Source organism: Pyrenophora tritici-repentis, chromosome 1 (assembly GCF_003171515.1).
Source record: "Pyrenophora tritici-repentis strain M4 chromosome 1, whole genome shotgun sequence".
Taxonomy (NCBI): Eukaryota; Fungi; Ascomycota; class Dothideomycetes; order Pleosporales; family Pleosporaceae; genus Pyrenophora; species Pyrenophora tritici-repentis.
The window spans coordinates 137,997-160,890 of NC_089390.1; the positions used below are offsets into that span (position 1 = coordinate 137,997).

Consider the following 22,894-nt stretch of genomic DNA (forward strand, 5'->3'; position numbering starts at 1 on the left):
TTGATAACCCATCACAATCTGACAATTAAGAGTCTCATCCGCCCTACCAATAATCCAACAACCAAATCGCTATGACCGCTCAAGCCAACCAACAGAACGCGACAGTGCTCCTACGCGACGAGCACGACTATCGCGCTTGGTACAGCCAACTCCAAGCGCGCTGTGTCACCTACAATATATGGGAACAGGTCAATCCTGATGGGACAAAGCTGCCACTGATGGAGCCGTTCCCTCCGGAGCTCCCGGAGTGCGCCGACTACGCGCCATCGACTGGACTCCCTGCAGGAGCCAATCCAACTAGACTATCAGATCTATCCTCAGCGGGACAACGAGCCTACAAGGACGATCTTGAGATCTACAAACTCAAAATGGAGCAATACAAAACAAAGTACGCCAGATACAAGACTGAGATAACCAATCTCCAACACATTATGATCCTCGTCCAATCTACCGTCGCGGTTCACCTACAGCGCACCTGCTGTCCGCCAGATGGATCGATCAGAGACTGGATCAAGAACCTTCGAGCCCATGTGGGCATCACTATCGAAACCGAACGAGAGCAAGCGCGACAGCGATACTACAGTGCTCTTAAACCACCTCGATCCGCGAATAACTGGGATACCTGGCTCGCCGAGTACAATCAAGCTGTAACTGAAGCGGAGACACTTAAGGTGCCTGATACTACTCAGTTTAGATCAGTAGCTGTAGACTTTATGTCGGCAGTAAACAAAATAGCCCCAATATGGGCAGCAACCTTCCAATCCAATGGGATGGATCAACCTGGGGTAACCCAGAAGGACATGATGAGACGGTTCCGAGAGTATATGATGCTGAATCATCCGATCACGCGAAACAGAAGCCAAAAGGCAGCTTTTGCAGTGGATGATCCATCTGTATTTCTTGCTGCGAACAGCAACGCTGACCAGCGCGTGGATGGGGACACCCACCATGTGGAAACGGGAAACTCTCAAGTCAGAAAACGGGGCAGACCCCGATATCAACGTACAGCTATAGAGGAAGGCGATCGCGAACCTCCAAGCTCTTCAATCCCTCCAAGAGGAAGAGGCAAAAGCGCAAGATCGTACGCCTACGGTAACTCCGCCAAAGCGGACGCCGTGCCTGGTAAAACTGTGATCGCAGACGCCAGAGGCCCCAAATGTCCAGCATGTGACATGGGGCATGCCCTCCGTGATTGCTTCTACGTGTATACTGAGAAAGCTCCGGAGTGGTGGGAACCCAATCCAAGAACAGCCCAATTCGTGGAGCTCAGACGAGAACATGACGCTGAGTTTCAGAGTCTCCTGAGAGCCCAAGGTCGCCCAAGGACTCATACTCCAAGACTTAAGCAGTCCCAAACTCCTACACCTAATCTTATTGATGATTGACTAAATGGACGACAGATATCGAAGATCGACGCCATGTTCGCCGCTGTATCCTCCCTATCGAATCGGCACGATTACCCACTAAGCAACTCCTTCATCTTTGACTCAGGATCGACGTGCCATATCACGAACAACCCCGATCGGATCCACAACTATCGGCCACCGATCCATGGAGATTTCATATGGGCAGGCAATAGCCAGATTTGGATCAAGGGATATCACAGTCCGCAACAATCAATTAAGTGGGTCCTAGAAGGTTCAGATTGGATTGATTGATTACCGCTTTAAGCCTAGTAGTTACCTATAGGAGTTTAAGCCCTACCTAGATAGGTAAGTGGGTCTAGGAGAGTGACCGGATTGAATTGATTGTTGCGGAGTCTAAGGGATATGGATCAATAGTCATACAGCTTGAACATAAACAGAGAGTAGAGAAACTCGTGCTCCACGACGTAGCAATCTGCCCAGACATCCTCTGCAATATCGTCTCATTTAGAGTACTGAGAAAGCAAGGACTCTGGTGGGATACCCAATCGGATCCCACAGCGGTCAAGCGATCAGATGGATCAACCGTCTGCGAGCTGGCAGAGCTATATGGTCAATGGGTACTGGAGTATCGGCCAAATGGATCAGAGGACAGAGTAGCCCTACACGCCCACTCACAAACGTCCCGAACGCGCCGGCGACCCCAACAGGCGCCTGCTCTCCTCTGGCACAAAAGACTGGGACACCCAGGGCCAGCAGCGATCGAGCACCTAGTCCAGCAAGCTGAGGGGGTGCGAGTTAAAGGGGTAACGACAGTGCAGTGCGATGCGTGTGGCCGAGCGAAAATCCGACGACAGATCAGCCGCGCTCCACGGATCAATGATCAGGGACCCGCAGAGAGGCTCGCCATTGATTTCCACTCCTATGAGAATCAATCCTACAACAAAGAGAAAAGCCAATTGCTAATTACCGATAGGTACTCGCGATTTCAGTGGGATTTCTATCTCACAGATAACCGAACGGCGAAATCGATCATCCGAGTACTATCCAATTTCCTCACTTTCCTCCAAAACCAATACAACATCACCCCAAAAGTGATCGAAACCGACAACGAGATCACCACAGTCAAACCAGACGTCGAGCGATGGATCAGAGGCCAAGGCATTGCTGTCGAGCCTTCAGCACCAGATACTCAAGCTCAAAACGGTGGAGCTGAACGCTCAGGGGGTGTGAATAAGGAGAAGGCACGCACAATGAGACTTGACGCCAATCTACCATGGGAACTCTGGCCAGAGATCACTCGGGCTGCTGTACACCTCTACAATCGAACGCCAAACTACAGTAACCAGTGGAAAACACCCTACGAAGTATTCTTCACGCGCGTATCACTAGCAAATGGGATAGTCACGTCGATCAAGAAGCCCTACCTAGCATACCTCAAAGCCTATGGGTGCAAAGCTTTTGCGATGACTGATGATACCCACAGAGGCAAATCAAGACTACAGCGGCTTGATCCAAAAGCCTGGATCGGCTACCTAGTTGGATATCAATCATCCAATATCTATCGGATTTGGATCCCATCACTCGCCAAAGTCATCAGCACAAGAGACGTGACCTTCGACGAAAATACAATATTTGATGGGACAATTGAAGACCTAATGGATAGCCTTATGCACAGCACTCTTTCAGAGATCGCAGCATACGTTAGGACTATCGAGCTCCCACCACCGATCCCAGACACCGGGACGGAGTCGTTTCATGAAGACGACGAAAGCATCAATACCACAGAGGAGGAAGAAGATCCGCCAGGGTACTACAATGGTCGAAAGATCCAAGATCACTACCCAACTCCTCCATCAACACCTCCACCAGCAGTCCTGCTCGCCCAGTTTATGAGTGGAAATGTTCGATCCACTCCTGAGATCCAATCATCCAAAACAGTTCCATGGGCCGCAGCGTTCATGGCTGGATTAAAGGCAGGGACTATAGGCACTCACAATGGAAGCCCAATCGACAAGGCACAACTTCACCGGCTACTCGCCAAAGGAGTCAAGATCCATCAATCACAACTTCCTGATCCACCGACAGCCAGGACTGATCTTGATCAGCACCCTTTAGGAGAGCTATTTAAAGAAGCACAACGTGCACATCTCGACAGCCACAAAGTCACCAATTCGTGGGAAGAAGTACCCTACCAAGCAGCTAAATCTAAAGGACACCAGATTCTAGACTGCATGTGGGTGTATGTCTACAAATTTAACAAAGCCAATCAATTCATTAAGTGCAAAGCTCGATTAGTTGTGCGGGGTGATCAGCAGCGCAATATCACCTCCCAAGACACCTACGCCGCTACTCTAGCTAGCCGATCATTTCGACTACTTATGGCAATCGCTGCCAAACACAATCTTGAACTAAAACAGTACGACGTTACCAACGCCTTCGTCCACGCATCGTTAGATCGAGAGGTCTACATGCGGATGCCAAAGGGTTATCAGAAGCCCGGCACTATCCTACGGATCAAGAAAGCTCTTTATGGGCTAAGAATATCCCCACTCCTTTGGCAGAAGGATCTCACAGCGACGCTCACTCAACTTGGGTTCCAGATTGTACCCCACGAGCCCTGCTGTATGATCAAAGACGGAATCATCATCTTCTACTACGTAGACGATATCATCCTAGCCTATGGCAAGGATCAATCCAAGAAGGCTCAAGAAGCAATGGATCAGCTCAAGCAGCGATACTCCATCACTGGTGGAGACGATCTACAGTGGTTCCTTGGGATCGAGGTGATCAGGGATCGATCCAAACAACTGATCCACCTCTCCCAGGTTGCCTACTATGAAAAGATCAATAGACTAGTGGACGATCAGACAATCCGCCACGATACTCCTATGGCGACCAGCGAGCTCATGCCCAGAGAAGGACTAGCTACCCCGTCTGAGATCAATCGATACCAGCGGAAGATTGGCTCTCTCCTCTACGCCGCTGTCAATACACGCCCGGATATTGCTTTTGCGACGTCTAGACTAGCCAGATTTCTCGCCAACCCAAGTCAGGAACACCAACAGGCTGCGGATCGAGTGTTACTCTACCTATCCGACACTAAGTGGCTGACATTACGATTGGGTGGCGGCACCGCTATGCAGGTAGCCAGTGACGCATCATTTGCAGACAACACTCTGGATCGCAAAAGCTCTCAGGGCTACGCGATTAAACTCTTCGGCGGGCTGATCGCCTGGCGATCTAGCAAGCAAGATACCGTCACTACTTCAACAACTGAAGCAGAGCTCTTAGCACTCTCACAAGTAGCCAAAGAAGCGATCTTTACCTCACGATTGATCAGTGAACTTAAGGTTAAGCTACCGAGTCCTACGATCACTATCCAATGCGACAATCAACCAGACTCCGCAACAATCAATTCAATCCGGTCACTCTCCTAGACCCACTTACCTATCTAGGTAGGGCTTAAACTCCTATAGGTAACTACTAGGCTTAAAGCGGTAATCAATCAATCCAATCTGAACCTTCTAGGACCCACTTAATTGATTGTTGCGGACTGTGCAATCAACAGACGATCCGTCTTGTAACTCAAGCAGTATCAAGACTCACCACGAAGCTCCGACACGTAGATATCCACAACCATTGGCTCCGACAGGAAGTGACGAACCAGAGGATCAAAGTAGTATACACAAAATCCTCTGAGATGATAGCTGATGGCCTCACCAAAGTACTCCCAGTAAACCAGTGGACGGGCTTTCTGATCCAACTAGGGCTGGTCGAAGTTAGCAGACTCCGCAACAATCAATCGGATCGGCATGATTGATTCCTATCTAGGTTAAAGGCTGCCTAATGAAGTAATTCTTTAACCTATATAGGAATCAATCATGTCAATCGATTGATTGTTGCGGAGTCTGGAAGTTAGGGATCGAGAGCCCAGAGATGTCAACAAGCAAGTCAAGCTGGCTTGATTCTTATCGATTGCAGATCACAGACCATTCTCTGGGACGTGCCACTGTGCACGAGCCTCTATATTGTCTGTGATCTGCAATCGATAAGAATCAAGCCAGCTTGACTTGCTTGTTGACATCTCTGCGAGAGCCACACAATCAGTCACCTGTTGTAGAGATCCAAGCTCAATTAGAGCAGCTTAGCTGTGGTTAATCCAGCTCAAGGCTCTTGAGCTGAGGGGGTGTGTCAGAATATGGGCATATTTTGGGTGGTGGACAAAATCCGGGTGTTCGGAGCTGTGGATTCTGTGGATCAGTTAAATTAGTCAGCGCGCACAATCCACCGCGACCCAACTGATCGAACAGCGTTGGACAACAGAACACACGACATCAGACCAGAACAATACAATCGATCCCAATCATATTATTATACTATTATCCCCGTCTTTGATAACCCATCACAATCTGACAATACCTTCGTAGCCCCCACATTCGTAGAATCATCATACACCAGAATACCAATACACAAGATTACCTTAGCTACTGTTATTCACCGTACGATCGTACAAGGCCTTCCAACATTTAGTGTATTAAAAGATCCTAAGACTAGTATGGCGCGCTACGGTATACTAAAGACAAAATTGCGTTGTGGAAATCTGCTGCTAAGCATCGACATTAAGTTACTCATCATCATAACTATACTAAAACCTCTTACACCTAAGCGACGAGCCACATTTCACCAGTCCTTTCAAACTAACAGTGCGTAATCGGATTGAATATTTAATGCGGTGCGGACATCTAGATGAAGTCATCATCGGCAAAACATTCAACTGGTCCGTTGAATCATATCTATGACTTTATTGGCAGCAACGGCTCGCGGAATGATTTAAGAACACAATCAGATGTTTATCAATTCGATTTTCAGGTTTGTAAACGCCTGTCATAGTAAGAAAGATGCGGGTGCGCGAGAGCAAGTTGATAATGGGATGCGGGGCAAGACGGAACTCCCCTGTTAGTTCTGAAACTTTTGGTTGGCTTTGCACTAAATGCGTAAAGGGAAATAACGATAACTAGGAATGCATTCTATGTGGTGATGGTTCTGATTGATTCTACGAATATAGGTGCTACGAAGATATACCTAAGCTCAGCGCAAGTCGGGCCGAAGTCGGGCCGAAGTGTTAGCATCCGACGTCCCTACCGATACTCATGATCCGACAGAAACCCTACTTACATGAAACCTTTCGACGTACTTAAACACGCGTGAGCCTATACTGTAACGGTTTGGGCCTTGCCAAGACCAACTTAGGTGAGAGTTGGGTACGGCTATCGCTACCACACTTTCTTATTACACACACATATAGATAGCTGCCCTCCTTCATAGCTACACAATGCAACGTAGTTCTCCTCCTCTCCTCACCCCGTTATATATACAAACAACGTAGCATTTGCCACCGACGCGTTCAAGCTACCTATTCTACACGCACTATGGCTACGCTACGAAGCATCTACCAGCAATACAAGCACGACACGGATGTTGTAGCATCATGGCGTAAGCATACGTTCCTGAGATGTTACACATGTACTAACGCAGTGCCTTCTCTCACGCAGTTGCTACGACAGCCAAATCTCTTGGCTACGACGCGGCCCTCGGGCCTCCGCCTCCAGAAATGAAGTCTCAGAGGCTGAAAGGCAAGGCTAGAAAGCTAGCAAGGAGCTCAAGCTCTGCGCAGAGTGCAATGGCCAACCAGGCTTCAAAACCCAAATACACACTTGCTATCAGGGACTTCATACCTCTTTCTGAGCACATTGCAAATGCCAATGGCAGAGTTGTTGATGTTCCCGACTACTTCAAGGCCGCACTCGAGCGAGTGATCTCCGTCCGGAGCTCCTTCTCAGAAGAGGCTCGAGGCTGCTCGTAGAGCCATCAATCAGGCTGCTGAATCGCGTCATGCCTTCTTCGTTACCGTTTTGCAGAGAGTCCGCGACTCACTGAAGTCTCTTGTCCAGGCTGATGCCTTCAATATGAACAGCCTGCAAAATGCCATGCCCGCAGCAAATGCAAGTGCCAACGACCGCGCTCGCAGAATAGAACTTCGGAACTTGTTCGAGATCTTGGATGTATACGAGCCTTCAGCTAAATTCCTAGCCGCACCTGATGTAGTGCCTCCACCAAAGACCGCCGAGGAAGAATACTCTGTTGAAGTACCAGATGATTCCATCATCGAGGCATTCTTCGCTATGACCACGTTGATTGATGACCTGTCACGCCTTCGTGCCGAAGTGGCAGAGCTGTGGGCCAAGCACGATGCTGTGGAATTGGACCTGACTACCGTTTCCGTCGCTACCAACACAGCTATTGAGCTTGCGCGCAGCTTGGAAGCCGATGTCTACCCCGCATACAAGCACTTCAATGAAATGATTCCATTCCACGAGTCGTACTGGGTCGGAATTTGCCACTCATACAACATCGATGTACTCAAGAAGAAGTCGTCCGCAGACAATTACAACTACGATGCTTATGACCTCGCGGATGCTTTGTTCGTATACTTACACAACGCATTTCCGGTCTTCCTCGCGAACTATCAACCAGGTAAGCTTGCGGATGACAACGGTAAATGGGGTAGATTCAACGAGAAAGGCCGCAAAACACATACCAAGAACAAAGACAAGTATCTCCAAGATAGATCTACCTTGCAGGAGATGCTACAAGATCAACCTCTTCTCCATAATCGGCCGGCAATTGTCGAGGACCAATTTGTTCTCAGCTTCGCAGCAGCATGGAAGTCGTTTTCACAGGAAAATACCACCAAGCAACCACCCGTTTGGACCGCTTTCGCTGCCCAGATCTATCTCGATATTCTGTACTCCACCAAGGTTCATCTCGTGATCGTTAATAGCTTCTTAAGCGACTAATCATACCATAGGTAGGCGCTGGATGGAAGCAGATACGTTATACAACTACATTGCTTCAGGGATATGTGGATGCTCATCCCAAGGCTTGCACTAATGTAGCAAAAGTATTGAAACCAGTCAACGAGATTCTGGCAGCTGATCCCATTGCTACCATGCGACGCGCGCTCGGATCAGCGTACACATCCTATACTGTCTGGCGTCGCAATCCCACAGCCTGCGGTTTGTGGATTCATTACGCTCGCACTAGATTCCAACAGGACGCTATGACATATGCTGCGGTTCCCGGCGCTGTCATGTGTACAACGCAGCTGTACCATGCCTTGCGTCCAGAGTTGCCAACAAGCAAGTCAAGTTGCTCATCAAACCTGGACGCTAACCGCTAGGAGTAGGAGTTATACCTAACAAAGTAACTACTAGGCTACAATAGGTAATCAAGCAAGTCAAGTTGGACCTTCTGAGCCCCACTTACTTGCTTGTTGGCAACTCTGCTTGCGTCAAGGGAATCTTCTCTTTCGCGAATGGGATGATCTCCAGCTGCTATGGAACATGCAGGGAAACTCCACATACTTCATGAGTGAGCCTCCAAAGGATTTCGAGGGTCACTGGAAGAACTACTTGATGTCGATTGGCGCGTCGCTGTCCAACTGGGCGTCTGCGAAGAGAAATACCAAGGTCAAGGTGACCAATGCGACGAGACGCAGCATATTCCCTAAGGGGCCCGCGTCGCTATGGATTGCCTCACGGATCCAGACGAATGGAGACGGGCGACTTCTCACTGTTGAGGCAATCAACGATGCCATCACCGCCGATGAACAGACCCGTTCACACCACGATGCAGCCGATGCGCCTTCCGGGCTCCACAGTCCGCAACAATCAATTAAGTGGGTCCTAGAAGGTTCAGATTGGATTGATTGATTACCGCTTTAAGCCTAGTAGTTACCTATAGGAGTTTAAGCCCTACCTAGATAGGTAAGTGGGTCTAGGAGAGTGACCGGATTGAATTGATTGTTGCGGAGTCTACCGGGCTCAGACAAGACTCTGTCATCCACATGCTGGCTGCCGCCATCGAAGTTGAGATCAAAGACATTACGTTTGACTACTTCGCCATGCACGACATCTGCTGGGAGCTCTTGGGGAGAATGAGGAACGAGTGCCGTCCTTACATTGCCGAGCGATCTGCTACGCAGTGGGAGAACCAGAAGGATAACTTGCCATTCATCGTTGGCTTCGTATTCTCGACGGCTGCGGGTAGGAAAGATATTGAGACGAAGGGTTTGCCAAACGAGGAGTTGCTCAAGACCGTTACGGGTGTTATGAATGCCTTCTTGGAAGAGGGCAAGGGTACTGTCATTACCGGGCAACCGAGGAAGATTTGAGAGTATCAGTCGCATTCACTTTGCAATCTCATCTCTCACTTGCGGATTGCCGCGTGTTTACCGCTATCGAGTGTGCACGGGCCATACAAAGTGACTGTGACTATGACTGTGGCACAACGTCATCCGACAACTATTTAACAGCTTATTTCCCAACACACCGTGAGCTTTCTGTTCGCCTTTACCTACCTTCGAAGTTAAAGCCTATTCACAGCATACACCGTTACACCATCCACCATGGACACCGCAGAGAGCGGCACTGTCACTGCGCCGCCGCTATCGAGTGCGCAAGCTCCCCCGTGCTTCGTGTGCAAACAGCCTACAACAAAGCACTGCTCCGGCTGCGGTAATGCCCACTACTGCTCCACTGCCTGCCAGTGACAGGATTGGACGATGCACAAGTTTATCTGCAAGTCCTTCGCCACTCTCGAGGCTCGTCCCGGTCCCGACTTCTTCCGCGGTATCTTCTTTCCGCCTGACGAACCCCTCCCGCGCTTTGTTTGGATCAAGTACTACTCCAGTGAAGATTGGACGACCATCGCACCTAACGAGGTCACCGGCGAAATCATGTCCGGTCACTTCCAGCCCGGTACCTGGCCACTAGAGCGCCCAGTCAGTCACTGTCTTGGAATCTTCCACACTGACAGGTATATGACCGATGGATCATCTTTAACCCCGTTCATCACCAAGTGGATCGGCACAGCGTCTGGTACCTACTTCCGCGGCCCCTACCTTGCGCACGGTCATGAAAACGATAATATGGACGAGTATGAGGAGGTGGAGGAGTTCGGACGACCTTGCGACTTGGATACTGCCGACTTGAGCTATCTGCTAGACTTCTTCAAGGCCCAAGGTGCCAACTTCCGCAAGGGTACCGATTGGAACGGTGTCCTCTAAGGATTACCAGGGAGTTGTTCCTGTTCAAAGCGAGCAACAGAGGACTTGGAGGACTTGCATTTCCGTTCCTGGAATTGAAAAGTTGTGATGTCCATGCATGCGACGGGAAATGGCCATGGCACAGATAGCATGAGACACACACAAACACGAATGAGAAATCCAATATTTCACAACAGAGTTTTGACGTTCCAAAGATAAACGTTGTGGAAGCTGTAGCGACGTGGGGCAGTTACCTCACAGCTCGAGTAAGCACCTGCCGTATTGAGAAGGACCCCGCACCCTGTACATAAAGGACCTGCGGCTATCGTAGGTATACAGAAAAGAAGTAAATAGGCATCTTCCCTGGCCATCACCATTATCTCGTCTTCATCTTCGTTTTCTTCGCATCGTTTTTTGGAGTTTGCAATTATGACTTTCGACATCTCAAAGGCGCGCGAGCACTTCCCCGCACTTCAGCAGGACCAGGTGTTTTTTGATAATGCTGGAGGCAGCCAAACGCTCGCATCTGTAATCGATTCGTAGGTATCTAGGATAGTTCATACTGTCTTCGGTCTGACTATTGCGTAGTATATCACAATATCTCTCAAAAACCAATGTCCAGCTCGGCGCCTCGTACCATACCGGCTCCCAGTCAAACACCAAGTATGAACAAGGTTACCAAGCGGCTGCAAAATACATCAATGCAAGACGCGATGAAATTGGTGGGTTATGATCTTCCTTTCGGTATCGCGAAGTCTACTAACAGCCACTTCGTCCTCGGGTCTTCAACAACCCAGCTCTTCATGAACCTCAGCGCCTCCCTGCAATTCCCCTCTGCTTCGGAAATTATTCTTTCTAAGATGGAGCACGAAACTAACGTTAAGCCTTGGCTATTCATGGCCGAGCGTCTCAATCTGACCGTGAAGTGGTGGGAGTCTTCAAAGGAAGATGGATTGAAGCTTACCGCCGCGAATCTCAAACCGCTGTTGAACGACAAGGTAAAATTTGTCGCATGCACACACGTCAGCAACATACTGGGATCCATCCATGACGTAAAGTCCATCGCGGACGCAGTGCATGAAGTCGGTGCGTTATTCTGTGTGGATGGTGTAAGCTATGCACCGCATCGAGCGGTAGACGTGAAAGCATTCGGAGTGGACTTTTACTCTTTCAGCTGGTACAAAGTATGTGGACTGCTTCTTCTTAATCTCCAGTGTGTACGTTCTGTGGTGTACTGATGATGACTCCCAGGTCTATGGCCCCCACATCGCCGTCCTCTATGCCAGCGACAGCGCTCAGCAACACATGAAACCCATGTCGCACTACTTCAACCCGACCAAGACCCTCGAAGACAAGATTGGATTCGCAGGCTCAAACTACGAATGCGTCCAATCCATTCCGGCAATCGTCGACTACCTCTCCGGTGCCTTCCCTGCCATCACCGAACGTGAAGGCAAGCTGCAGACCATTTTGCTTGACTTTCTCAACTCTCGGCCTGATATCACAGTTCTGGGTTCCACTTCTGCTGATAACAAAGAAAGGGTGCCGACAATCTCTTTCACTGTCAAGGGCATGAGCTCGAAAGCTATCGTGGCTGAGGCGGAGAAGATAAGTAACTATGGGTTCAGGTGGGGTCACTTCTACTCCAAGAGGCTGTGTGATGAGGTGCTTGGGCTGGAGCCTGAGGGCGTGACAAGAGTGAGCATGGTTCACTACAACACTGAGGAGGAGATCAAGGGACTGGTGGAGGTGTTGAGGAAGGTTCTGCCACAGGTATAATGCAGCACCTAGTCTGATTGGAATGGTAATTGAATTAGGCTTTTTTCACGCTGTATCTTGCTAGTCGCGCGTTCGTAACAGCTCAGACACCACAACCCCTACTCTCTGCTAAACCTCTTCGATCTCGATCTCGATACCGCCGATAGTGGGTACATCTTCGTCATGACGCGAGCGCTTGGCTGGCTCGCCAGGGCGTGCGGTGAGCAGTTTTTTGAAGGTGTCGAGAATGATTTCGTCGGTGAGGTACTCGTTGCGGAGAGCGGCAAGCGATTGTTGTTCGTGACTATGTCCCTAGCCTCTTACAGCTTTGTCTTGGGTTGTTCTGTGAGGTCAACCGGTCTGGGTAATATAAGGCTTGAATATGTAGAACTGGCTAGTTAAGTACCGTAATGGGGCGTCTCGCTAAGCAAGAATGGCCATTGGAGCGACCGCAGCTCATTTCCTTTGCCCTCCACTCCGATTTGGTACCACCTGGGTGTCATCAACAACTTGAAAGTTTGGGGTAAGCACCTGATCCTGAAGGCTTGGTCTGACGACTACAATGGGCTTCGTACACTAGTATGTCAAGTATCTTATGATACCTAGGTGATCTGTAGATCGCGCCACTTGGTGTCTTACCACTCTGTTCGCCAACTAGTAGACCTCAAAGGCGACGACATTCCTCTCGCGATAGCTTCAGCGGCACATGCGCTCGAGTCCAAGACCGATGGTGGTTTTCTTCCAGACATTGAACGCATGTTCGACCATTACGCCTGTATTAGGATGATATTGCCAAGGGGCAAAGATGAACGGAGACTAATTGCTGCCAGACAGCCTGCAGAGTGGTGGCCATCGTACTTAAGAATGATGAGAACAGGGGTATACGATGGTAGCGAGCCAATATCGAAACAGTGCTGGCTGACCTGCTCGGGTCAACTCTCCACATGGACAAAGGACATTCCCCGCCTCGACAAGATCTGTCGTGAAATCGAGAGTTCACCAACTCTCAACTCCAACGGCCTCAAGCTACCAAGGGCAGAGAAGAACGGCGCCCCTTGGTTATGGGACCCAGAGCACATGTTCGAGAACCCCAGCTGGGACTATCTTCCAAATCTTTTCACCAAGAGGATGGCGCGAATAGACCAGACGTGTGACTGGTCTAACGACCACGATGACGAAAGCAATCAGACACTGTTCCTGACATGTGTCGTGCTATGGTTCAAGCTAGATGGCGGCAAGGACGAGATCCTTGGGCTTCGCATGACTGTGTTTAGTCGTCACGCTCTCCGATTCTCGATTGAACGCGCGCTCCACGTCACACCGGGGTCGATTATGCGATCAGGTTGGAACGCAAAGTACACAGCGTCACTCAGTCAGTACGATGACGCTCAACGGACGATCACCATGGAAAGCTGGATGATGACCGTAGAAAGGGTAATTTCCTAGTCGACACAGCCACAATCGCTACTTGGACGGAAGTCATCCGCGATTTCTTGAGATCATCTGTGTTCTGGATGTCGAGACGCGGTGAGAGCCTTCACTAGTATTCACGGAGAATCAGGCTTCCCGTGCTCAGATTTGCCAGGCACTGATTAGTCAGCTGCTCCGTGCGCGCACCATAGATATTCTCCCTCCTTCTGTAGCTCCAATACAACAAGTTAACGCACGTTTCTCCACCTCCATCACTAGGACTAGTCTCTCTATGGCAAAACGGCTCCCCGGCAAATGAAGGATTCATGCAAATCATGATGGCTACACGCGGCCGCACGGAAATGGAGAGGCTGGTGTTGGAGCAGGAATGTATGAATGCAGATACAGCGTCGAAGGAGCTGAAGGAGTTGAAGGTTAGGTATGGGGAGTTATCGGGAGAGGGGTGGAAGAGGATTTCGGGGTTTGGGACGGTGGAGGAAACGGCGTCGTTGAGGAAGATGAGGGAGTCAAGGTAGAAATTGGAGGAGAGAGTGATCGGATGGCCATCACAAAGATATCAGGCGCCTTTCAAGGAACAATTCGCGTGCTGCTACTTTTTAGATAAACCGCTTTTGTGGGGGAGGTGTTCCTAGCGAGTGAACAGTAGGCTCTATTACTGATGATTTTTTAGTTCAAGGCGGGGAACGAATAGCCTACATTCATCTCAAGCCCATCCACAAAGAAACGAAGAAGACGTAAAATCACAAGAATCACCAAACCCATCACCAAATCACTCATGCCAATACAAACCTGACTGTTTGTCTGCCTCCCAGCCTACCACAATCACTTCTAAACTTTCCAGATCCACATCTCAACCACAACTACGCCTTTGTCCCAACCAAATTCCCTTTCCAAGTCCCCCAAAACCCAGACTAATCCCTCCCAAGCCAGTCACCTCAAAATGCCCACGCAAACCCCCCAAGCCCAAGCCCAAGAGCCTGAATACGACTCAGATACATTACACTACCTCTCCCGCATCCAAAAGCTAAAACTCTACCGTCGTCAACCAACCACATATGCAGTAAAAACGACACCCATTCCACCAAAAGAAGAACACTCCACCTCTCACGACTGTTCGAATAAAGAGCCCCCCACACCACCCCCGCCTACTCAAGCAAAGAAACTTGCACCACACACGCCCTATACTTTTCCGCTGCTGATGTAGCCACAGCCACAGCCACATCATCATCATCATCATCATCAAGAGAAAAGAGCAAGAGAGGCTCAGCTACGAACGCATTAACCACACAAGCTGCGCGTAGCCTATGATCCTCACATTCCAGTCGACAATTTTTCTGCTAGTTTCAGTTACGGGAAGAGACGAGATAGATACAGTGCGATAATCACCTAGTTTGAGAATTGAAAAACATGTATCGGGCGTCAGTCAGTCGGTCGGCATGGGGTAGGTAGACTGGCTCGTCCTCGCACACTACAGCACACCATACTACACATCAGGATACCCTGGAGATCAGTCCAGGAAAGACACCAACACTCACAAGACACACCCTTACACCAAACCACCTACCACACTTCCCCCGCATACCACTATATTAATTCTCAAACATCACCACCACCGTCGTCGCATGCATTTCCTCTTCTCCCGTCCTCCTTCTCCATCAACATCTACATACACCTACTTCCTTCCCCCCAACCCAACCCAAACACAATACACAACCACCACCCACCCACTCCAGCCATCCATACAATCCCACCCACCCATCCCCCACACATTGACACTGCCACGCAAAGCCTAAGCGTGGGGCAGTCAGTGCGCAACGGCTATTTCCGAACCATTCACCCCCCCCCTCCCCCCCAAAAAAAGAATAAAAGGCGAAACCGGGCTGTACATAAGTACCGGCGTAGCGTGCAGAAATGTACCGTATATCATATGCCGCGGCGGCGGCGGCCGGTGAATCATCGACTTATGCGGCAAGTCTGCATGTGCATGTTTCGTCTACTTGCTAAAAAGTAAAAAGCTTGCAGCGCGGTGCAGTGCGGGGCGGGCTACCGTTGTATTCCCTCGTAAAGCAAAACCACACGGACGAGAAAAAAAGCGGGTGATTGTTTGAACGAGGTAAAGAAGAAGACGACGATGTAATTTTGTAGTTATGTGAGTGATGGACGGCGGACGTAAAAGCAGGCCATGTAGCTAGCTACCAAAACACACATCATCACATCACATATCCCAAGTTTCCACCATCTGCCTCATCGACCTAGCTACTACGTATCAAAGGAAAAAAAGTTACAAAAAAATAACGCTGCGTACTTTCGTAAATCAATCAATACATACTTCCATCATCATAAGCGTCGTAGCTCTTTTGCTTGCCAACACATCAAGCCCGCTTTTTACTTTTTCGCAGAGAGAAAAGAAAAAACAGACAGAAAGGCACACAACAAAAAAGCAAAAAACAAACAAGAACGAGAACGAGAACCATCATCCTGCCACGTCGTAGATCCAGCCAACAATCGACAACAATCAAGGGTATTACATCCACCAACCAACAACGACAACGACAACAAAAAAAGTCCGAAATGCCTCCGCGAGGAGCAGGTATAGTGCAGAGTAAAGAGGCATAAAGAAGTTTCGAATAAAAAAGCGCGGAGCGGAGAAAGGCGACGGGGCGGCGGCGGCAGCGGGAAGGGCAAAGGAAAAATGTACAATCTGGGTCCGATGTCCATCCAAAAAGGGCGCTTATCGCCCTGCCCTGCACGCATTGGGCGTTGTGGTGTGCGTGAGCAGTTTTCCAATCTAGCAAACAATAACAATGTGACCTGCACTGTTTCGCGCGCAGCCAAACATGCAACATGGAATGCGAGCGGGAAAATCGAACCAAAATTGATGAATCAAGGATAAAAATCGAGCCGAACTTTTTTAGGCAAACCATGCAAGCCCATTGAAAGGCTAACGGAGTCCGCCGGAAGCTTTTCGTCTGAATTTTCCGCCCATAACGAAAGGAGATGAAAATAGCAGTTTTGGTGCAAATGGAACCGCAGATAAGACATGGAAAAACATTCAACTGGGTCGTATGCTACCGTAATGTGCACAAGTGCTGGATTTTCGGAGAGCCCTATGAGGTATAGGTGGTGGCGGTATGAGCCCGGCGACGTAGAGGTCGCTGGGCAACATCCCGTTCATGCTCTCGTACTAGTCTGCTCTCACGCCTACGGTGGCTGCGTCCGCTCGTCTCAGTCATTTCCTCTGCCTGTCTCCGTGGGTCTCGAACCAAAGCCATCTTATCGCCCGAGTTGCTTCCCCTGTCGCTGCCGTTGTATTGGCTCTCTCCACGGCCACCGCTAATGACGAGGTCGGCCATGCCGTTCTCTGCTGGAATCATGCGAAGCGTGCGACCTTCCATATCGCCGTTGAATTGCAAACTGAGTGGTGCGTTTGCATCGACTCGGAGACGAATCTCATTGTTTGCGTTGGCAACGGCAGTGCGGTTGGACTGGCTGTGCTTCTCGCTCCCAGAAGAGCCGGAATGAGAGGGCATGGAGGGAACCCTCGAAGCCTTCTTGGCGGCGCTGTGGATGTGGTCGTTGAGTGGATTATGAGTGCCGCGCTGAGCACTGATGTACTCTTCGGCAGCACTCTCAATCCGCTTGATCTTGTGTTCACCCACACGTCCTTTGCCTTTGCCTGCATCTGTTCCGCGGCGAGTGCGGGCCGGAGGGGCGGGAGCTTCGGGAACGTATTCTTCCTCGTCATCTTCCTCGTCATCTGAGCCGCTGTAAAATGCTCCTGGAGCATCATACATGACCTTTGAGTTGCGGTTTGAGCGTTTACGCTGCTGCTCCTCAGCCTCGTACTGGGCAGCAAAAGCGGCTTCGGCTGCTTTCCTCGCAGCCTTTTCTTCGCGTTGTCGAGCCTTGGCCTCTTTGGCCTCTTTGGCAGCTCGGCGGTCTGCTCTCTCTCTCTCCTCGCGGTAGGCTTCGTAGTTGTAGGCAGTGTCGTAAACCTGGGCGGACCTGCGTCGCTCACTCTTTTCGCTCCTGTTCACCACCACCTGAGCACCACCACGTGCGGGGTACTCGGACTGAACCTGTCGCTGCAGAGAGACTGGTCGGCTGACAGACTTGCGGCGCTCAGCGACTTGTGCACTGCGCTGTCGGCCGGCATCCTGGACGACAAGAGATTGGCGACGAGAGCGATCTACGTCGACAACCTGGGTAGTGTTGGCATGACGCATGGTGGGCCGCTGGGGTTTCTCCTTCTTGCTCTTCGACTTGGCCTTGGGAGCAGGAGGCGGTGGCATGATTGCACGTCCGTAACGCTCGTCGGTGGGCTCCGGCTCATAGTACTCGTCCTCTGAGTAGTCACTCTCGCTGGCACTCTCGCTTTCGTAGGCTCCGGACTCGATCTGCAGCGTTGTGGGGAACCTGGTCTGGGTGGCGCTTGCACTCTGAGCCTGGTGGCGCCTGGCCGAGTATGGGTCGCGAGGCGGGGCTTGGGTAATGACAGGCTTGGGCCCATTGCGTGCCATGTTGTTGGCATGGCGGACAGGTCTTTCCTGACCATCGTATCCATATGGTGGCATTGGATAGCCGTTAGCTGCAGGGTAGGGGGCGTGAGGGCCCATGTTGGGCATTCCGTATCCCATGTTTTGGTAAGCCGAGTGTGAAAGCGGAGGGCCGTGCGGCTCCTGGGGTGGGCTGGGGTATGGGTTACCCATGTAGTACTGGGGGCCTTCACCGCTGTAACTCATGGGGCGAGCGGTAGATGATCTGCGAGGGCGAGCGGTAGCGGGCTGGACGACGACCTGTCCCTGCTTGTAGTATTGGGTTTGATGACGAGCCTGGGAGGGCGAGGGAGGCGACGGGTAGTAGGCGGGATCAGAACGCATGGAGCGTGTGTCCTGCGTGTTGATGGACAGACGGTTGACCTCTTTGGCGGATTGAGACGGCTGCAACTCAGGCCGGGTCACGGTAGGTCGACGGCGAAGGGGGGGAGCACTGCTCTCCTCGAGTCTGCTGTCGCGGCGGGTGCGGTCCGGGCGGTGCTCTTGGGTGATGGTGGGCCTACGCTTCTCGGCGGCAGGCTTGGTCGACGTCGAGGCGGAGCGCGACAAACCTCGTGGGCGTGAGGTGCTGCTGGAACCGTTTGGTCGTGCGTCGGACTGGGTTGGGCGGCGAGTCTTTTGGGGCGGCGGCGGTGCGTCGGGTAGCGGAGGGGGAACAGCTTGAGGCTGAGCAGCGACGTGTTGAGTCGATTGTTGCGAAGGAGCACTTTGAGTCGAATTAGTGCTGCTCGAAGTGGCGGCGGTGTAGCTGCTGTACCCTGAGTCGGAGCGAAGGTCGCAGTTGGGGTGCGCCCTCTCCTGAGCGGGCGGCTTTTCTTTATCCAAGTCCGAGGGATGCGAGCGCTTGGTGGAGACGTTAGCGGCATTGGGCGAACTGCGGCCCTGGAAAGACACGGGACCGTCACTGTCGTCGGAATGGTAGTCCTCGCAGGTGGGCTGCAAATCCTGTGCGCTCGCCATTGTGACGGGCGCAGTGTTTGTTTTGGGGATGGTGAAAGTGTGCGCTGGTCGAGACAAGAGAAAATGGCAGAAATATCTAGCGGCTGTTGATAATAAAGCGTTACGGGGCGATCCTTGACAGTCAGGCGAGACGTCGCGAGCGCATTATTAGCACGGGCGTTGGGAGGGAGGCTGCTACCGTCTCATGTCCGAGGGATGAGTTTAGCAGACAGAGTCAAGTCAAGACGTCAAAGACGGGGAGTGAGGGTGAGGGCTTGGGACTAAGGGGGAATGGGAGTGGGTGTGGAGGTGGAGGAGGAAAAGAGCAGCAGCAACAACAGCGCAGCCTGAGACGGAGAGGATATGCGAGGTATGACGGGCAGAAAACAGTTCAGGGTGGCAGCTGGCAGTGGCAGTGGCAGGCATGCAGGCGCAGGCGCATTTCGGGCGTCGACACCAAACTTTTTTTCCCCCGCCCGCCCGTAAAAAATCAAAACGGGCTGGTACTATACGCTGGTTGCGAGCGGTTGACACAGCCCTGGCTGCTGCATGCAATGCGTCTAATCGTTGGGCGCGCACAACAGCCGTCGCTGCCCAGTCAACCTCTAGGCCGGCGTCGACAAGGCGTCGCGCATTCTTGTAACGCAGTAGCCGGGACACACAAAGCCATGAGGGATGCATGGCTGCAGTGACGACAACGATGCATTCCAGTCGTCTTTGTCGTCTTGTTTGGACTGGTGAAGAAGTGTGAGGCGGCGGGCAATCTGCGACGGTTTCGCAGTTGCATGCCTCCACTATGCCTCCCCCTGCACCCTGTCCACCACCCTGTCCGAGTGCCCGTCTAGTCTACTCTTCCAACATCGCCCATCATCGCCCACCCTGATGCTGATCATAGTCGTCCTCGTCGTAAGAGATTAAGAATAGCCAGCTACCAGGCCAGCCTCTATTGGCTGCCTCAAATGCGCAACATCCACCAGTTTGAGTGGTCATGAAGCTCTCCCGGTCGGCTCAGCTGAAACCGGGAACGCCCGGCTTGATATCTCTTTGTTCACCTGTCGAATTTACTCATAGTACAAGACTACACACCGCCTCGACTTGCTTGGCGTTATTTATCGTGTATTACACTCGCGGCCCTCGACATCTGCTTCCGCACGGTGAACGGTTGCAGGGCAGTTTCTCCCTAGTCTGCTCGTATTCCCACGGCTGCAGTTCACGTCATTGAGCCGCTCACCAGAATTTTCTTCTCACCACCTAAGCCCCTTCCTTTCTGGCGTGGCCACGTCAATCGCGCCTGCCATGCAGGAACAACACAGCATTCTCAACATGGTCGTGGCCGCAACCGTCCTCATTAATGCCTCCTGGACGCGACGCACAATATCTGTCCTTTTGCCACCGCCATCTCTTTTCCCGAGCCCTCGAGCCTGACTGGCGAGCCCCAAAACACGACGACGCAATTCTCAAATCACGCCTGTCCACACATGCCCTGTCCCCAAGCTAACCCTCCGCACCCAGCAGCAGCAGCAGGACAGCGTATCGGTGTAACAAGCCCATCGAATCGCCTCGGACGCAGCTTCCATCACGCGGCCCGGCAAGCGTTGCTTACCAAGTCTAGCCTACACGACCCCACTCCACCAAGCTTCCGGTGAGCAGAAGCAGACGCACCACATCGAGCTGCCCATTGACCTTTTCCCGTCTGGCCAAATTATGATGAGCATCGAGATTGATGACTGCGACTGGGAACTGGATCCGCGCATTTACGGCACTTTGCTTTTGTTGCCTCGTACTTGGCCCGTTATCGTGACCGACCTATGCTGTCATCACACACGGAAATCGCGACACAGAGGAAAACACCGCATCTCGGTCTTTCCTCGTCTCCCCACCTTGCTGCAAACATAGTCGCCCAAGATACACCACGCCGGACTGCGACTTGGTGCATCTGCTGTATCTCTGCAATTCGCTCGTCCTCGTTATCAAGACGAGTAGCGCAGCGGCCTGACGTGCTCTTGGGCGAGTCCCCATCCAATGCTCCCACACCACCACACATGACGTTGAATCCGTGTTACCGTGGCTGCAATTCGAATCCTGAACCTCAACTCTGAACCCGCAGTTGCGCCATGGGCTAGCCATTGATCCCATGCCCCACCCCGCTCTGGCTCACCTGCGCCTGCAGCAACCTGCGCGACATCAGCTAGTGCCAACCACCAAGTCTGTTGCACATGTTGGCCGCCATCTTTTCTACGTGACATGCCTCGATTCTGCACAAGAGTAGCCAACGATTTCTGAACTGAGCCCTCACTTTCCCCATGACCCTCGTCCACCGACGTCTGATTAGACTCTTTGTGCGACCGCCAAAACCTCCACCCTGAGCCTTTTCGGCACATGGAGACGCCCTGCAGATATCACCATGTTTGGCTGAAGCCTGTCTCAGATCACACATGCGATATCGGCAGCCATTGTGCAACTGCAACCTCGTCATCTGTTTGCAAATGAGCCTCAAGACGCCCGACGGGCAGCGACACGTCAAACCATAACCTTTGCTACGACAGTAGAAGCCGCAGCTGAAGTATCAATTGACGAGTGTGTAGGCTAACGTCGCAAGTCCGTCCGTTTCAGACTCATCCGCCGTCCACGAGGCTGCAACTACCCTACCGTTGTCTGCCACTACCCAGCTCCTTCCGGGATACTCCGGGCGGAATTCCGTCACCAAGCCATCTTGTCAGTCTTGGCACTTGCATCTTTCCCATTGTCAAAGTCATGCACACAATCCATATTCCTTCTAATTTTTACTTTCGCATGCTTCCGCTGGAGAGGTGGTCTTTGCCCGTTGGCCTAGCGCTGCCTAGGTGGAGGAACGCGTGGGACGGTCGTTAAGCGACACCCACAGCAAATCCATCTCGCTCGCACCCGAGCGAAAATACCTTCGACTCTCTAGCGCATAGCGCCAATATACCGATACACTATCCAGCTTCAGTGGCGCCGCGCATTTCCTCTCTAAATCCCTTGCAATACCCTACGCTATACATACGACTTGTGACTCACCAACCAGCAAGTCACGTCGACGGAATCCTTCGCTGCCCAAAAGCGCCCCGATTGGGTTCCGAACGCATGGTTTTGCGGCTCATGGCTGCCCTACGAACCCACATCTAGCACTGTCGCTGTGGTCAATCGGCTCGGTATGCCCAAACGACCCACCCGGCGGCTATAATGGGCGAAAAATTATGCCCTGCGACGTCAACTACAGGTACCACGCGACGACGTGAAGAGCAGAGTGACATCGATGACTGAAAACACTGCGAATCACGCTCCAAGTCGGCATCTGAACAATAGCCCGAAACATCAGCTCAGCCTCACCCTTCGTCTTGTTCTCTCGGCACGACACATGGCAGCCAACTTGTCGTCATATTTTTCCGGTACTCTAGTTCCTGGTATCGAGCTAGGCTGAGGTAAACTTGATGCGGCCATACCAATACCATGCAGAGGCCCAAGTGGCGTCCGCGTCCTTCACGCCTGCGTGTGCATGGGCTTTCCGGCGCGCGGACGACAGGCTTCCCCCCGGCGCTGCAGTCTTTCTTTCGGCTGGCGACTTTGAGGAGTCATATCCTGTACGCTTGTCTGCTATCGTGTAGCGTCGTGAGTGGGGCCGTGCTGCCATCTTGTCTCACATTGGTCACGATGGTCTTTTTTACGCTGCGTCCGCCCATCTCAGCTGCTCACTTGCGGCTCTTTAGTCCGGGATT

General features: G+C 51.6%; 10 protein-coding genes across 10 annotated transcripts; 9 read left to right on the plus strand and 1 right to left on the minus strand.

The window, feature by feature from the left end:
- Window positions 1-71: 71 nt before the first annotated feature.
- Window positions 72-1,385, plus strand: PtrM4_000540 (uncharacterized protein; the record flags this gene model as incomplete). The annotated part of the gene is made up of 1 exon (XM_066102549.1): window positions 72-1,385. One exon carries the CDS (start codon window positions 72-74, stop codon window positions 1,383-1,385), a length of 1,314 nt encoding a protein of 437 aa, XP_065964751.1.
- A 1,232-nt stretch (window positions 1,386-2,617) lies between these two features.
- Window positions 2,618-4,804, plus strand: PtrM4_000550 (uncharacterized protein; the record flags this gene model as incomplete). The annotated part of the gene is made up of 1 exon (XM_066102550.1): window positions 2,618-4,804. One exon carries the CDS (start codon window positions 2,618-2,620, stop codon window positions 4,802-4,804), a length of 2,187 nt encoding a protein of 728 aa, XP_065964752.1.
- A 1,992-nt stretch (window positions 4,805-6,796) lies between these two features.
- PtrM4_000560 (uncharacterized protein) lies at window positions 6,797-7,230 on the plus strand (the record flags this gene model as incomplete). Its single annotated transcript, XM_066102551.1, has 2 exons — window positions 6,797-6,860; window positions 6,920-7,230. The coding sequence occupies 2 exons, from the start codon at window positions 6,797-6,799 to the stop codon at window positions 7,228-7,230; spliced, it is 375 nt and encodes a 124-aa protein (XP_065964753.1).
- Window positions 7,231-7,333: 103 nt separating this feature from the next.
- PtrM4_000570 (uncharacterized protein) lies at window positions 7,334-8,607 on the plus strand (the record flags this gene model as incomplete). Its single annotated transcript, XM_066102552.1, has 2 exons — window positions 7,334-8,185; window positions 8,236-8,607. 2 exons carry the CDS (start codon window positions 7,334-7,336, stop codon window positions 8,605-8,607), a joined length of 1,224 nt encoding a protein of 407 aa, XP_065964754.1.
- A 163-nt stretch (window positions 8,608-8,770) lies between these two features.
- PtrM4_000580 (uncharacterized protein) lies at window positions 8,771-9,139 on the plus strand (the record flags this gene model as incomplete). The annotated part of the gene is made up of 1 exon (XM_066102553.1): window positions 8,771-9,139. The coding sequence occupies one exon, from the start codon at window positions 8,771-8,773 to the stop codon at window positions 9,137-9,139; it is 369 nt and encodes a 122-aa protein (XP_065964755.1).
- Window positions 9,140-9,273: 134 nt separating this feature from the next.
- On the plus strand, window positions 9,274-9,600 carry PtrM4_000590 (uncharacterized protein; the record flags this gene model as incomplete). The annotated part of the gene is made up of 1 exon (XM_066102554.1): window positions 9,274-9,600. The coding sequence occupies one exon, from the start codon at window positions 9,274-9,276 to the stop codon at window positions 9,598-9,600; it is 327 nt and encodes a 108-aa protein (XP_065964756.1).
- A 390-nt stretch (window positions 9,601-9,990) lies between these two features.
- Window positions 9,991-10,494, plus strand: PtrM4_000600 (uncharacterized protein; the record flags this gene model as incomplete). The annotated part of the gene is made up of 1 exon (XM_001941668.2): window positions 9,991-10,494. The coding sequence occupies one exon, from the start codon at window positions 9,991-9,993 to the stop codon at window positions 10,492-10,494; it is 504 nt and encodes a 167-aa protein (XP_001941703.2).
- Window positions 10,495-10,902: 408 nt separating this feature from the next.
- PtrM4_000610 (CsdB, Selenocysteine lyase) lies at window positions 10,903-12,252 on the plus strand (the record flags this gene model as incomplete). The annotated part of the gene is made up of 4 exons (XM_066102555.1): window positions 10,903-11,012; window positions 11,062-11,136; window positions 11,240-11,657; window positions 11,725-12,252. The coding sequence occupies 4 exons, from the start codon at window positions 10,903-10,905 to the stop codon at window positions 12,250-12,252; spliced, it is 1,131 nt and encodes a 376-aa protein (XP_065964757.1).
- An 846-nt stretch (window positions 12,253-13,098) lies between these two features.
- PtrM4_000620 (uncharacterized protein) lies at window positions 13,099-13,677 on the plus strand (the record flags this gene model as incomplete). Its single annotated transcript, XM_066102556.1, has 1 exon — window positions 13,099-13,677. The coding sequence occupies one exon, from the start codon at window positions 13,099-13,101 to the stop codon at window positions 13,675-13,677; it is 579 nt and encodes a 192-aa protein (XP_065964758.1).
- A 3,092-nt stretch (window positions 13,678-16,769) lies between these two features.
- PtrM4_000630 (DUF1421 multi-domain protein) lies at window positions 16,770-19,178 on the minus strand (the record flags this gene model as incomplete). Its single annotated transcript, XM_001941670.1, has 1 exon — window positions 16,770-19,178. One exon carries the CDS (start codon window positions 19,176-19,178, stop codon window positions 16,770-16,772), a length of 2,409 nt encoding a protein of 802 aa, XP_001941705.1.
- Between the last annotated feature and the right edge of the window lie 3,716 nt (window positions 19,179-22,894).